The 11,871-nt window shown below is 37.7% G+C and overlaps 1 protein-coding gene and 1 long non-coding RNA gene across 2 annotated transcripts; both read right to left on the minus strand.

Moving 5' to 3' along the window:
* Window positions 1-3,883: 3,883 nt before the first annotated feature.
* On the minus strand, window positions 3,884-6,590 carry LOC110785381 (uncharacterized). Its single transcript, XR_008928310.1, has 5 exons — window positions 6,139-6,590; window positions 5,959-6,036; window positions 5,771-5,858; window positions 5,201-5,265; window positions 3,884-4,183 (listed from the first exon to the last, which is right to left on the minus strand). It is a non-coding gene; the product is annotated as an uncharacterized lncRNA (long non-coding RNA).
* A 3,544-nt stretch (window positions 6,591-10,134) lies between these two features.
* On the minus strand, window positions 10,135-11,424 carry LOC110781463 (histone H3.3). The gene is made up of 5 exons (XM_056837364.1): window positions 11,307-11,424; window positions 11,070-11,168; window positions 10,787-10,863; window positions 10,606-10,696; window positions 10,135-10,516 (listed from the first exon to the last, which is right to left on the minus strand). Exons 2-5 carry the CDS (start codon window positions 11,139-11,141, stop codon window positions 10,346-10,348), a joined length of 411 nt encoding a protein of 136 aa, XP_056693342.1. The 5' UTR covers window positions 11,142-11,168; window positions 11,307-11,424; the 3' UTR covers window positions 10,135-10,345.
* Window positions 11,425-11,871: the final 447 nt, after the last annotated feature.

Here is an 11,871-nt window from a genome sequence, read left to right on the forward strand (position 1 = left end):
CCTAAGCGTCTCCAAGATAACCCTCAAATGTTCGTCATGTTCCTTTTCATTCCTCGAATAGATCAGAATATCATCAATGAATACCACCACAAACTTATCCAGGAACTCATGGAAAATTCTATTCATCAGATCCATAAATATGGCGGGTGCATTGGTTAACCCAAAAGGCATTACTGTAAACTCATAATGGCCATAACGAGTCCTAAATGCAATCTTAGGAATGTCTTTTTCAGCTACCCTCAATTGGTGATATCCCGAACGCAAATCAATTTTTGAGAATACACTTGCCCCGTTCAACTGGTCAAACAGGTCATCTATCCTAGGTAAAGGATATTTGTTTTTGATTGTTACGTTGTTCAACTCCCTATAATCAATACATAGCCGCATACTCCCATCTTTCTTTTTGACAAACAATACTGGGGCTCCCCACGGTGATGCACTAGGCCTAATGTACCCCTTGTCGAACAAGTCCTGCAATTGTGTTTTTAACTCACTCATCTCTGGGGGTGCCATCCTATAAGGTGCTTTGGATATAGGTGCAGTTCCGGGATTTAACTCTATGGTAAATTCAAGGGTTCTAGCCGGTGGCATACCCGGAATCTCATCCGGAAATACATCTACAAATTCTCTTACGACTGGGACATCCTCTATCTTTACCCCAACTTTCTTACTCACATCTTGGACACTACAGAAAAATAGTTCACACCCTTTATTGACCAGTTTCCTCACTTGTAATGCGGAGATCACCCCAAAGTTCCCAGACTTCCCAAAACGTCTATATGATATTGATTTCCCAGTAGGGTTCTTTAGGCTCACTTTCTGAATCTCGCAATCTATTCTGGCCTTGTATAAGCTTAGCCAATCCATCCCCAGAATCACATCTAGGTCCCCCAAACTAAATTCTATCAAATTAGATGGAAAAGTGCAATCTTTTATCTTTAAAGGCGTTCTTAAATAATTTCGTACACCTTATTGTTGCACCATTAGGCATACTAACAGGTAAATCAATTGCCTCAAAATCTACTAACTTCAAATTTTTAACAATAGGGGTCGAAATAAAAGAATATGTTGCCCCTGAATCAAACAATGTTTTAACAGGTAAGGAGTTGATAGAGAAAGTACCCGAAACTACGTCTGCAGAACGTTCAGCTTCATTTCTACTCATTACGAACAGCTTTCCGGGAGCCTTGTTGTTATTGTTGTTTCCATTGGCAGGTTTGTTTTGGTTTCCCTGGTTGTTTGGTGCCCCAGCAGGCTTCGAACCTTGGTTCCCCGAATGGTTAAACCCTGGTTTCCCTTGGTTACTACTCCCAATACCATTCTGCTCTCTCTTCTGCTTTGTGAAGCACTCAAACTCCCTATGTCCCTTCTTATGACAATAGTTGCAAATTACCAATTCCCCCTTACAATCCTTCCCAGGGTGGTTGTTGTTGCACCTCTTGCAGTGGTACACTCTGTCAGTTTGGTTTCTGTTGTTATAGTTATTCCCCTGGTTGTTTCTTCCCTGGAAATTACCATTGCCATTACCGTTACCATTACCATTACCATTACCATTTCTATTCCTTTTGAAGTTCCCTTGACTGCCCCCAGCATTGAACTCTTTCCTTTTATCCCCAACAACAATATTTCTCTTGTCTCTCCTGGTCTGAAGGCCATAGATATGAGCAGCTCTCCCATAAACAATGTCTAAGGACGTAAAGGTTTCCCCGCCTAATCCCAGTTGGATCTGATCGGTTAACCCTTGCTCAAACCTCTGAGCCTTTAGTTCCTCAGTAGCTACCACCTCAGGTGCAAACCTCGACAAAGCTATAAACTTACTGTAGTATTCAGCAATGGTCATATTCCCCATCCTAAGGTTGATAAATTCCTGGGCTTTCTGCTTCCTCATAAAAGGAGGATAAAACTTCCCCCTCAAGGCAATAATAAAAGAATCCCAATTGAATCCCTCAGCAGCGCTTAGTCTAGTCCCATTTTCCCTCCACCAAAGGTCGGCCTCATCTTTCAGGTAGAGGACAGCTTGGCCTACTTTCATATGCTCAGGACAGTTTACCGCCCCAAATAGTTTCTCAAATTCCCTGATCCAGTTTTCAAGGAAGGTGGGGTCTGCCTGCCCCTTAAAGTATGGTGGCTTAACTTTCGCAAGCCTTTCAAACATGTCCCCTGCAGAATCGGGACGCTCAGTTCTTTCCTGGGTTAGTTTTTCCGCCAAGAGGCGAATAGCAGCAGCTAAATCGTTATTACTGGCCATCCTAGAGCGCGACCTGGAAGTAATATACTCTAATTCAGGTTCAAAACTTTACTTATATTATCCTCTAGCAATGCAATATCACATCAACACTCAAAATTCACACAAAATGAACAATCATGCGGAACATTCAACTGAGAGACAAGGAATAACTTCAATCATCACGAATAATAAGTTAGAATAAAAGAAGAAAACATTCCCCTTGCGTGCCTGTAAAACTCTGATCCTTTAGATAGTCAATAATCTAACTTTTATTCCTCGGAAGAATGTCAATAACAATCCTAAATATTAACACACACCTGTTCTCAAAATAAAGTAAAAAGGTTCTACGATATAAACATAAACTATGGTTGGGCGGATTGTCCAACATTTTTCTCACACACAACTAAATATGTAAGCAAAGCTAAAGGGAAACATCATCAGACTTGTCCCTTGATTCGCTATAACCTTCTAGGGTGAATAACTCATATTTAAGTTCATCATCGTCATCCATATCAAAATAATAAGCTTCTTTTCTTGGCCTAGAGGATCTTCGTAGACCTTGAAGTTGATGATTAGTTTCCTCTGGCTCAGGCTCAGGTTCAGGTTCAGGTTCATGTTCAGGCTCAAACTCAAACTCAGGTTCAACCTCCAATTCATGCTCGAACTCAAACTCAAATTCTTGTTCGAACTCATACCCAAATTCATGCTCAAACTCAGGCTCCGAATCGCTTTCAGGTCTCAAAACAGCTTGATAAATATCGACCCTAGTTTGTCCTCTAGCACGATCAAATTCACGAAGGGCTTCATCATCACTATCAGGTTCTCCTGCTCTTAAAGCTCGACGCAGAACAAGTTCATGGCTGGTGTAACTGTTAATGTCAGACTCGTAATCCATTTCATTTTCATCATCGCTTAGAACAATAGGGTTAGAATTGCTCCCTATTCTATTTCCTTGTATGCCAGACATGATTAGTGATCTATAACAATTAAACATAGTTTCTATGTTAGTAATTAGTACTCTCGCTTACCGTATGATCCCACAATACACAACAGGTAAGAATATGTATTAATAACAAAGCATAGGAAAGACACGACAGTTAGCAGGCACAAAAGTACAATCATGTTGACATAGTGCAGACACAATGTTTCTATTCTATATGCCCTTTCCTATGCTACCCATCTCTCAAAATAAACATAGTATATCAAACATTGAAGCATAAAAGAATAAAACGAGAATGATTTATAAGAGTTAATTTGTTTAAACGAATAATTATTTAAAGACAAATAATTAATAAATGAATACAATATATATATATATATATATATTATTTTTATTTCTTTTTTTTTTTTTTTTATAATTACGAAAATATTAATTTAAAAAAAACGAAATACGTGAAGTCACACAAACAAGAACGTATTTCAAAGCATGTAATTCCAGAGTTAATTTTAAAATAAATTCAAACATTTTTAACTAATAACTTTCAATTAATTCACTAGTTGTAGTTTACTTCAACGAAATTCTTTTTATGTAACTAATTAGTTAGTTAGGTGCCTAAAATTTAAAAAGGTAGACACGAAATGTCAGTAAAACCTTTAGCTCTGATACCACTTTGTAACACCCCAACAATTCCCATTTTCTAAAGTAATCCCTTTTTAAATATAACTGTAGGGAATTATCAAAGTATTATCGCCCGTGTGAAAACGTTACGGCTTATTCAGAATTTTGCAGCGGAAAACATAAAACTAACTTTTAGGTTCATAAATAATCTATTACATATTAGGTCCAAACCAATTAACTGAAATAAGGAAATACGAATAGTACGACAAATTTCAAATCCAAGTTAACAAATTAAATCACTTAATTAAACAAATAGAACTACAAGCTCTCTAATCCCGATCCCAATGATGCATCATCTTCAAACCTGTAGATGGGCAACGCTTATTGATCCTTAGAGACTGCTCACCAAAGATGGGTCATCACAGGATCAATAAGGCATAGCCATGATCAACACACACAAACAAAGCACGTAATCAGCAAAGCTGAGTACTACATACTAAAACAACAACAATCCTAGCATGATACTACCAAACTAACAACCCTAACATGATACTAATAAATATAAGTAAGGACAGACAAAACATAATAATTTGACGACCATACTTGACTAGACTAAGCTAGACTTAGTAACCATAATATTATTTTAGTTGGAATAGACAATGGACCGAGTTGTCCAACCAAAAGTCTTCCCCAAGGAAGACGAGGTACGGGCGCGACTCCGAAACCTCAGTGACCTGCGATATCGAGGAACGTTTGAATAAAAAATAGAACGCGGTGATCAATCCGGTCCCAGAAAAGGCCATGGGCTACCACCATGAACCCCAACTCCTGTTTGTCCGTCACTTCAGACGTGCACAGTCTAAAGCTATTGCTATTCAGTTTCACTTTACATGATTTACAAATTGAGATTCCGTTATGACTCAACCATTACCTAAGACATACAATTCACATTTGTTCACAACTGTTTTTATCTTGGAATTAAGTAAGTGATCATGAAAGCATCAATCAAGACTCATTCCGATTTATCCAACTTTTCTTTAACCATGAGCAACCCTGTATATGGGCATAAAGTTTCAACTTACTAAACAAGGTCCTCCGCCCTCATAAAGTAGTGAAAAGATAGAAAGGGAACACAACCAATCGATCCAACCCAATCATATAGAATAATCTAGTGTTCCCAACCAACATGTTTGTATCAACCATCCATACTAACATGTTACAGTTCTCAAAGTGCAAAATAAGTTCAATAAGTTTGTCCGACAGTATTAAACATACACATTCAATATAACCCAGTTCGTCCATAATATCAACATCACCAAGTTCAACAATAATATCAACATAACCAAGTTCAACAACAAGATTCAACATGGTTTCAACAATTAGCACACATTCCAAGCACACAAGTATGTACGTACCTTGTGTAAACAAACTGATAGGCCACTTTAGCACTCTCAAAAGTCGCCTAAAGAGAATTCTCCGCCTAAAACAACCAACAAATAATCCCAATAAATCTCTAATCATTGACAACCATAAGAAAGCATTCTAAATGCATCCTAAACATATTTAGAACTTTCCCCACTATCAAAACTTAAACATTTGATTTCCTAGAATCATGATTATTGAATTAGTGATTGAAATTCGTTGAAAACTTTTGCAAACATCGTACTTTAAATTTTCAGCAACATAACTAATTTCACACTACTCCCTAAGCTTTGAAATCATAAAAACAATAACTTTAATAATTTATAATCATCCTACCATGATCTCGAAACTATTAAAACCATTAAAATTCATACTTTAATAATTAAAACCATTATTTCAATCAAATTGCATAATCTGAAAATTAAATATATTATTTGAGCATACTACATAAATCTGAAAATCCAATTAACTCATAAAAATCATAAATTTATTAAATCAAATCATGAATTAAATAAACAAAATAAAATCAAAATATTTAGTTTACTTAGGGTTTAAGAAATAACCAAGAATTAGAGAGGGGAGAGGAGGCTGGCCGGTAGACGGTGGCGGCTTGCGGCGAGGGAGGAGCACGGTGGTTGCGTGCGGTGGTTTCTGCGCGAATATGGTGGTGGTCAGCCACGAAATCGAAGAGCAAGCAATGAACGAAGAACGAAAAATCAAAAGAAAAAGGGAGGAGGAAAGAGAAGGCTACCGTGCAAGGCGGTGGTCGAGGTTCGTGGGTGACTGCGCTAGGTGGTGGACGGCGGCACACGGTGGTGCTTTGCGGTGGCTGCGCGAATCAGAACGGAGTCAAGCCATGAGCAAGAACGAAACAAGGAAATACAAAGAAGAAGGAGAAGGAGAGATCGAATGAGAGGGAGAAGGAACTCACCGGCGTCGAGGGCTCAGTCGTGAGGAGGAGAGCCGCGGCGAGGAGAGAGAGAGCAACGGCTGGGAGGTTGTACGTGAAGCAGGAGGGTTTTTCTTCTTTTTTTTCTTTTTTTTTGGTTTTCCACGTGAAGAGTAGAGAGGAGAAGGGTTTGGTGTTTTGTGTTTTGTATTTTACATGGAGTAGAAGTGTGGGGTTATGGGTTTATATTATTGGGCTTTATTCAATTGGGCTAGACTTAGGAATTTAGTATTTAGGATTCGAATCCAAAATCGAATTCGTTTTAACGTAAAATTCGAAAATACATTTTGATTTCGTAAATCATTAAAAGTATTCCAAATGAAATAAAATAATTACATTTCAATTACATATTCGTTTCTAAAATCCGTAATTTATGTTTAAATATATATTAAATATATTAAATATTCGTTAAAATATATAACTAAAATGTATAAAATTACGGGGGATTACATATTCGGTACTCCCTACGGCTCTACATGAATTTCACTTGATGCATTGATGTAAAGAAGTAATATTATGATTATATGCATAATTGCGTCTCACCAAAAAATCGTCCTTTGATTTGTAATATACACGTAATTTTAAAAGTGTTTGTTAAGTATTTCCCTTACAATTAAATTGATATTAATTCATATTTACATATTAATTCATATTTACATATCATTGATAATTATTATCATCAATTAATAACCACAAGTTATCTTAATATAATAATATAAATATAATTTATTTAATATAACAACGCAAATAATCAAAATATTATTTATTTTATTTAAGACCTTATTGGAACTTATACGACCTTATTGGAAATTATAGGACCTTATTCAACTTATAGGACTTATCTGAACTTATAGGACCTGAAAATAAGATTCTATAAGTTGAAGAGAACAAGGCCTTAGCCCTTAGGAGTATAGCCCGTGTATACAAACAGCATAAATTAGTGATAAAAAAACTAAGGAAAATTCTATAATACTCCCTCAATGTGGAGCTGTCAAAAACTGACCCGACCCGAAAACCCGACCTGAACAGACCGAACCCGCAACGACCATGACCGAAATTTTTGGTAAAACAGGTAACCCGAAACTCGACATGTACCAAATCCGAAAAACCGACAACAGATTTTAACCCGCTGTTGTAAGACCCGATACCCGACCGAAAGATAACTGATAACCGAACAGAGCCGACTGAACAATGAGCTGAACCCGATTCGATACCCGACAATGACCTTATCCAGATTTTTACCACATAACCTGTTAGTGACTCGACATGTACAGTAAATATTTTACGCTTGAATATTTTGAGATGACCAAATCAGTTATTGACTCAATCTTAACCCGTGTTCAAGAGTGAACCCGACCTGAATTTTAACCGACTCGGAAATTTTTCGATCCAAACTTGACCCCAAACCCGAGATTAACTACTACAAACCCGACTATATAAAACCCAAACCCGAAATTAAACCCGACCCGAACATGACTCAACCCGAACCCGACTTGTATCCGAAATGAGGAAAGAAAACCCGACATGACCCAACCGAAAACCAAACCAACAAAACCCAACCTGCACCGAAACCTGTTTTCACAGCTCTACCTCAATGCATAAAAGATTCTCATATGGTCATATTCTTTTTTTTTTCGGATATTTCATGAAATACCCCCGAGGTTTATGTTAATTCACCAGGTACCCTCGTTGTTTTAGTAATCTACCAGGTACCCCTCAGGTTTCATTTTCTCGCATGACTTAACCCTGCCGTTAAGTGGCCGTTAGAAACTTTTTTTCACCAGGTACCCTCGTAATTTATTTCACCAGGTACCCCTGAGGTTTTTTAGATTTTCACCAGGTGCCCTTGTGCTTTATAGTAATTTCACCAGATACCCCTGCTCACCAACGGCTAGTTTTTTTTAAAAAAAACTAGCCGTTGGTAAGCCTTCTCTATTTAAAGGGGGAGCCGCTGCAACTCTTCACTACAAATTTATGTTCTTCCCCTTAACCAACTCATATTTTCCCTAAATCCCAACTCACCTTCAAATGAGCTCATATTCTCAATCCCAATCTTCTTCTACAACGTATGAATCCTCATACGTTGTAGTTCCAAACAAAACATGCAACATATGTGGGAAAAAATTTGCAATAAGAAGTTCTGAAACAATGAAAAATCCTCAAAGACTATATTACAAGTGTGACTTATGTGACAACTTCAAGTGGTGCAAGGGAAGCATTGAGCAACCACTGCCAATCAGAAACAACAGAGGTAGCACAAAGGAAGGAGAAATTGAAGAAAACAGAAGCTTGGATGAAGAAATTCACCAAATGAAGAAGAAACTCAAGCAGCAAAAGAAATTAATGCATGGAACTATCAATATTGGCATTGTAATGTTTTTTATTCTAATATTTGTAATGAGAAAGTGAATGATGACATTTCATCAATAATATGATATTTCATTTCCGAATTAAGTAGCTTTACAAAAGTGTGTCCCCGACACGCAAAAACTTTAAGTGTAGCTCTACAAAAACTTGCTCTCATTGGCAAAAGATATACATGATAAGTTTAGCAAAAAGTTATGCATAAATCACAAAATCAAGTACGCTTCCTTTTTCCCTTACTTGATGCATTACGTTGTTGCTGTGAACTGGAAGCACCTTGATCTCCCCCTTGCTGTGAACCAGCTGCACCAGCAGAACCAGAAGCACCAGCAGCAGCAGCAGCAGCAGCAGCAGCATCCTTCTTTTGCTTTGCAGTGGCCCCACCTCTGCATGTCCTTGCATTGTGTCCCACCTCCTTGCACTTACCACACCTCACAGTGCTATTTCTCTTTCCCCTTTTTGGATCATGTTTACCTCTTTTTCTCAGTTTAGGGGGTCTACATGATGCTCTCTTCATGGGTGGTGGGAGGATAATAGGAAGGTCAAAAGAAGGCCATTGGGTTGGGTCAGGCATGGGGTGTATGTGCTCTGAGTAAGTTAACTTGTATGCTTGCCCTTTGAAGTAGTGAGACACAAAATCAGTAGCCTCAAGTCTTTGGTGGTAAATAACCCTAAGGCCATGTCTGCAAGGTATGCCAGATATTTGCCATACTCCACAACCACAAGTCCTTGCATCAAACTTAATAGGGTATTTGACAGCCCCCTCTTTCACTTCATATTCCCCTCCCCCAGCAACTGTTACAGAACAAAACCTGGTGAAACTAGCCGTTGGTGAGCAGGGGTATCTGGTGAAATTACCATAAAGCACAAGAGCACCTGGTGAAAATCTAAAAATCCTCAGGGGTACCTGGTGAAATAAATTACGAGGGTACCTGGTGAAAAAAAGTTTCTAACGGCCACTTAACGGCAGGGGGGTACCTGGTAGATTACTGAAACAACGAGGGTACCTGGTGAATTAACTTAAACCTCAGGGATATTTCATGAAATATCCATTTTTTTTTTTAATGTCACTGTACCTTATTGAGTGATTTTTCATATGCACATTTCACACTCAAATGTTAATAAAGTACTCCGTAAATCATACTCAAAGGTATATTGTCAAGGTTCTAAATGGGGAAAATATTTTTTTAAATTCGGATGGAGTAGAATATTAACTCAAAGGTACGACATAAATTAGCAGATGCAAAATGTAATTCGGAATTAGACAAATTTTAACTAGTACTCCGTAGAATATTTCCCTTGTACCTAGATTATTCGATTGGAGGCGGCGAGGGAGATCATATACAAATGAAGCTGGCTGTGAAAACAAAGGTGAGAGTGACAAAAGGAAAGGATTCTGATGAACATTTTCTCTCAATTGAAGGCTTTGACAATTTTGCAAATACAGAAACAATACATCAAACAACCCAATCAACAGAAAATTGGGGGAATCACAATCATCATCAAACCAGAACTACCCTACATATATCTTCGGAAGCAATCGCGTATCGTTGAGTTAGCCGAAACGAAACAATACATCAAATCGCCCAATCATCACAGAACATGAAACATTGATTTCAGAAACAACTAAAATATCATAAACAGTAATACAATCTCTAAACATCAAAAGTATGCAATGTATTCCAATTTTCAAAACATTTTCCAGTTGGTCTAGAGGTATATACACCACCAACAACACCAAATCTACAAAATATTAATGTATCTCAAACACTTGATAATAATAAAAACCCTTCTAAATACTGCTCTACTCCAATCTTCAATATTCTCAAGCACGCTCACCACGAATACGACGTGCCAATTGAATGTCCTTAGGCATGATGGTCACCCTCTTAGCGTGAATGGCGCACAAGTTGGTGTCTTCAAAGAGACCCACAAGGTATGCTTCTGCAGCCTCCTGAAGTGCCAATACTGCGTGGCTCTGGAACCTCAGATCAGTCTGTTCATTTCCAACAACACAAACCCTAATCAATAACATTTCAAAAAACGACTAATTCGAAACTTTAATAAATTGAATTATGACTTTACCTTGAAATCTTGGGCAATTTCACGAACAAGACGCTGGAAAGGGAGTTTGCGGATCAAAAGCTCAGTGCTCTTCTGGTATTTGCGGATTTCACTGATTATCAAAATTATATTCAAACAATGAGCCCTTCTAAGTAATAGAATGAAAATGTGGATGATTAAATGTTTCAATTGAGAAAATTACCGAAGAGCAACAGTTCCAGGGCGGTAACGATGGGGTTTCTTGACTCCTCCAGTAGTTGGGGCTGATTTCCTTGCAGCCTTCATTAATCAAATTATCGTTGAAATCCAATTAGATATTTAACAAATTGAATCAAAACAATTACTAATGTCTATATTAATTTAATCGAAAATCCCCAAATTTTGAAAAAACTGAATAATAAAATTCCCAATTTACGAACGAACTCAATCGGAAAACCCCCGACATTATGAATTGAAGCTAGAAAACCCTAGAAATAAAGAAATACCTTAGTAGCAAGCTGCTTCCTGGGCGCTTTACCACCGGTAGATTTACGAGCGGTTTGCTTAGTACGAGCCATTTCTATTCAAAATTCAATCAATAAAGGCTGCACAGGAACCCAGAAAACACAAATCAATAAAAAAAAATCAGAAGAACAAGGAAATCAATTTGAAGATGAAAACAGTAATCAATTAGAAGAGGGGAGATAAAATATGAGAAATTGAAAGCAGGAGAGAGAGGATACCTGTAGATCGGAGAATCGGCGATTGGGTTTAAGGATAGGGGTTGGGGAGATTATTTATATAGGAGAGAGAAAATGGGTGGTGAGCTGGTATAAAAGCGGGGATAGAGGGGGACGTGGCTTTGACTGATTCGATATATGACACGTTGTCGATCCAAATGGTTGGAAGTCTAGGCTTTCATTGGTTGATTTTCTAACGGGACGGATTGAGGAGCTTTTGTGTTTCTTTTGTCTGATAAACTGATAATAAACCGTAATACGGTCTCTGAGAATATTCTGATATGGGAAAGTGGGTGGTTTGAGATTGGTTAAAAGGATGACTTACCCAAATTGTTTGGACCTAAACTTTGGGCCGGGTTTATTTTCGTTCGACATATTTGCATAATTGCATCTCCATTGTTAGACTCTATCTAGATTTAAGATTAGAGTTGTTAGACCACTCTCACTAGTGGGGGGGGAAAAAAATCTCACCACTATCTCTCTACCGTTTTTTTACTCCTCCACATCACTTTTCTCACATACAAATTTTGCTACAACAAACTCATCCCACCAATGAACAAAAAAAAAA

The sequence above is a fragment of the Spinacia oleracea genome, chromosome 2 (genome assembly GCF_020520425.1).
Source record: "Spinacia oleracea cultivar Varoflay chromosome 2, BTI_SOV_V1, whole genome shotgun sequence".
Taxonomy (NCBI): domain Eukaryota; kingdom Viridiplantae; phylum Streptophyta; class Magnoliopsida; order Caryophyllales; family Amaranthaceae; genus Spinacia; species Spinacia oleracea.

Coding starts and splice junctions, on each gene's coding strand:
- LOC110781463 (XM_056837364.1), bottom strand. CDS start 11,141: ATGGCTCGTACTAAGCAAACCGCTCGTAAATCTACCGGTGGTAAAGCG. Junction 10,864..11,069: donor GGAAGCAGCTTGCTACTAAG/GTATTTCTTTAT, acceptor TGATTAATGAAG/GCTGCAAGGAAATCAGCCCC. Junction 10,697..10,786: donor CCTGGAACTGTTGCTCTTCG/GTAATTTTCTCA, acceptor TTTGATAATCAG/TGAAATCCGCAAATACCAGA.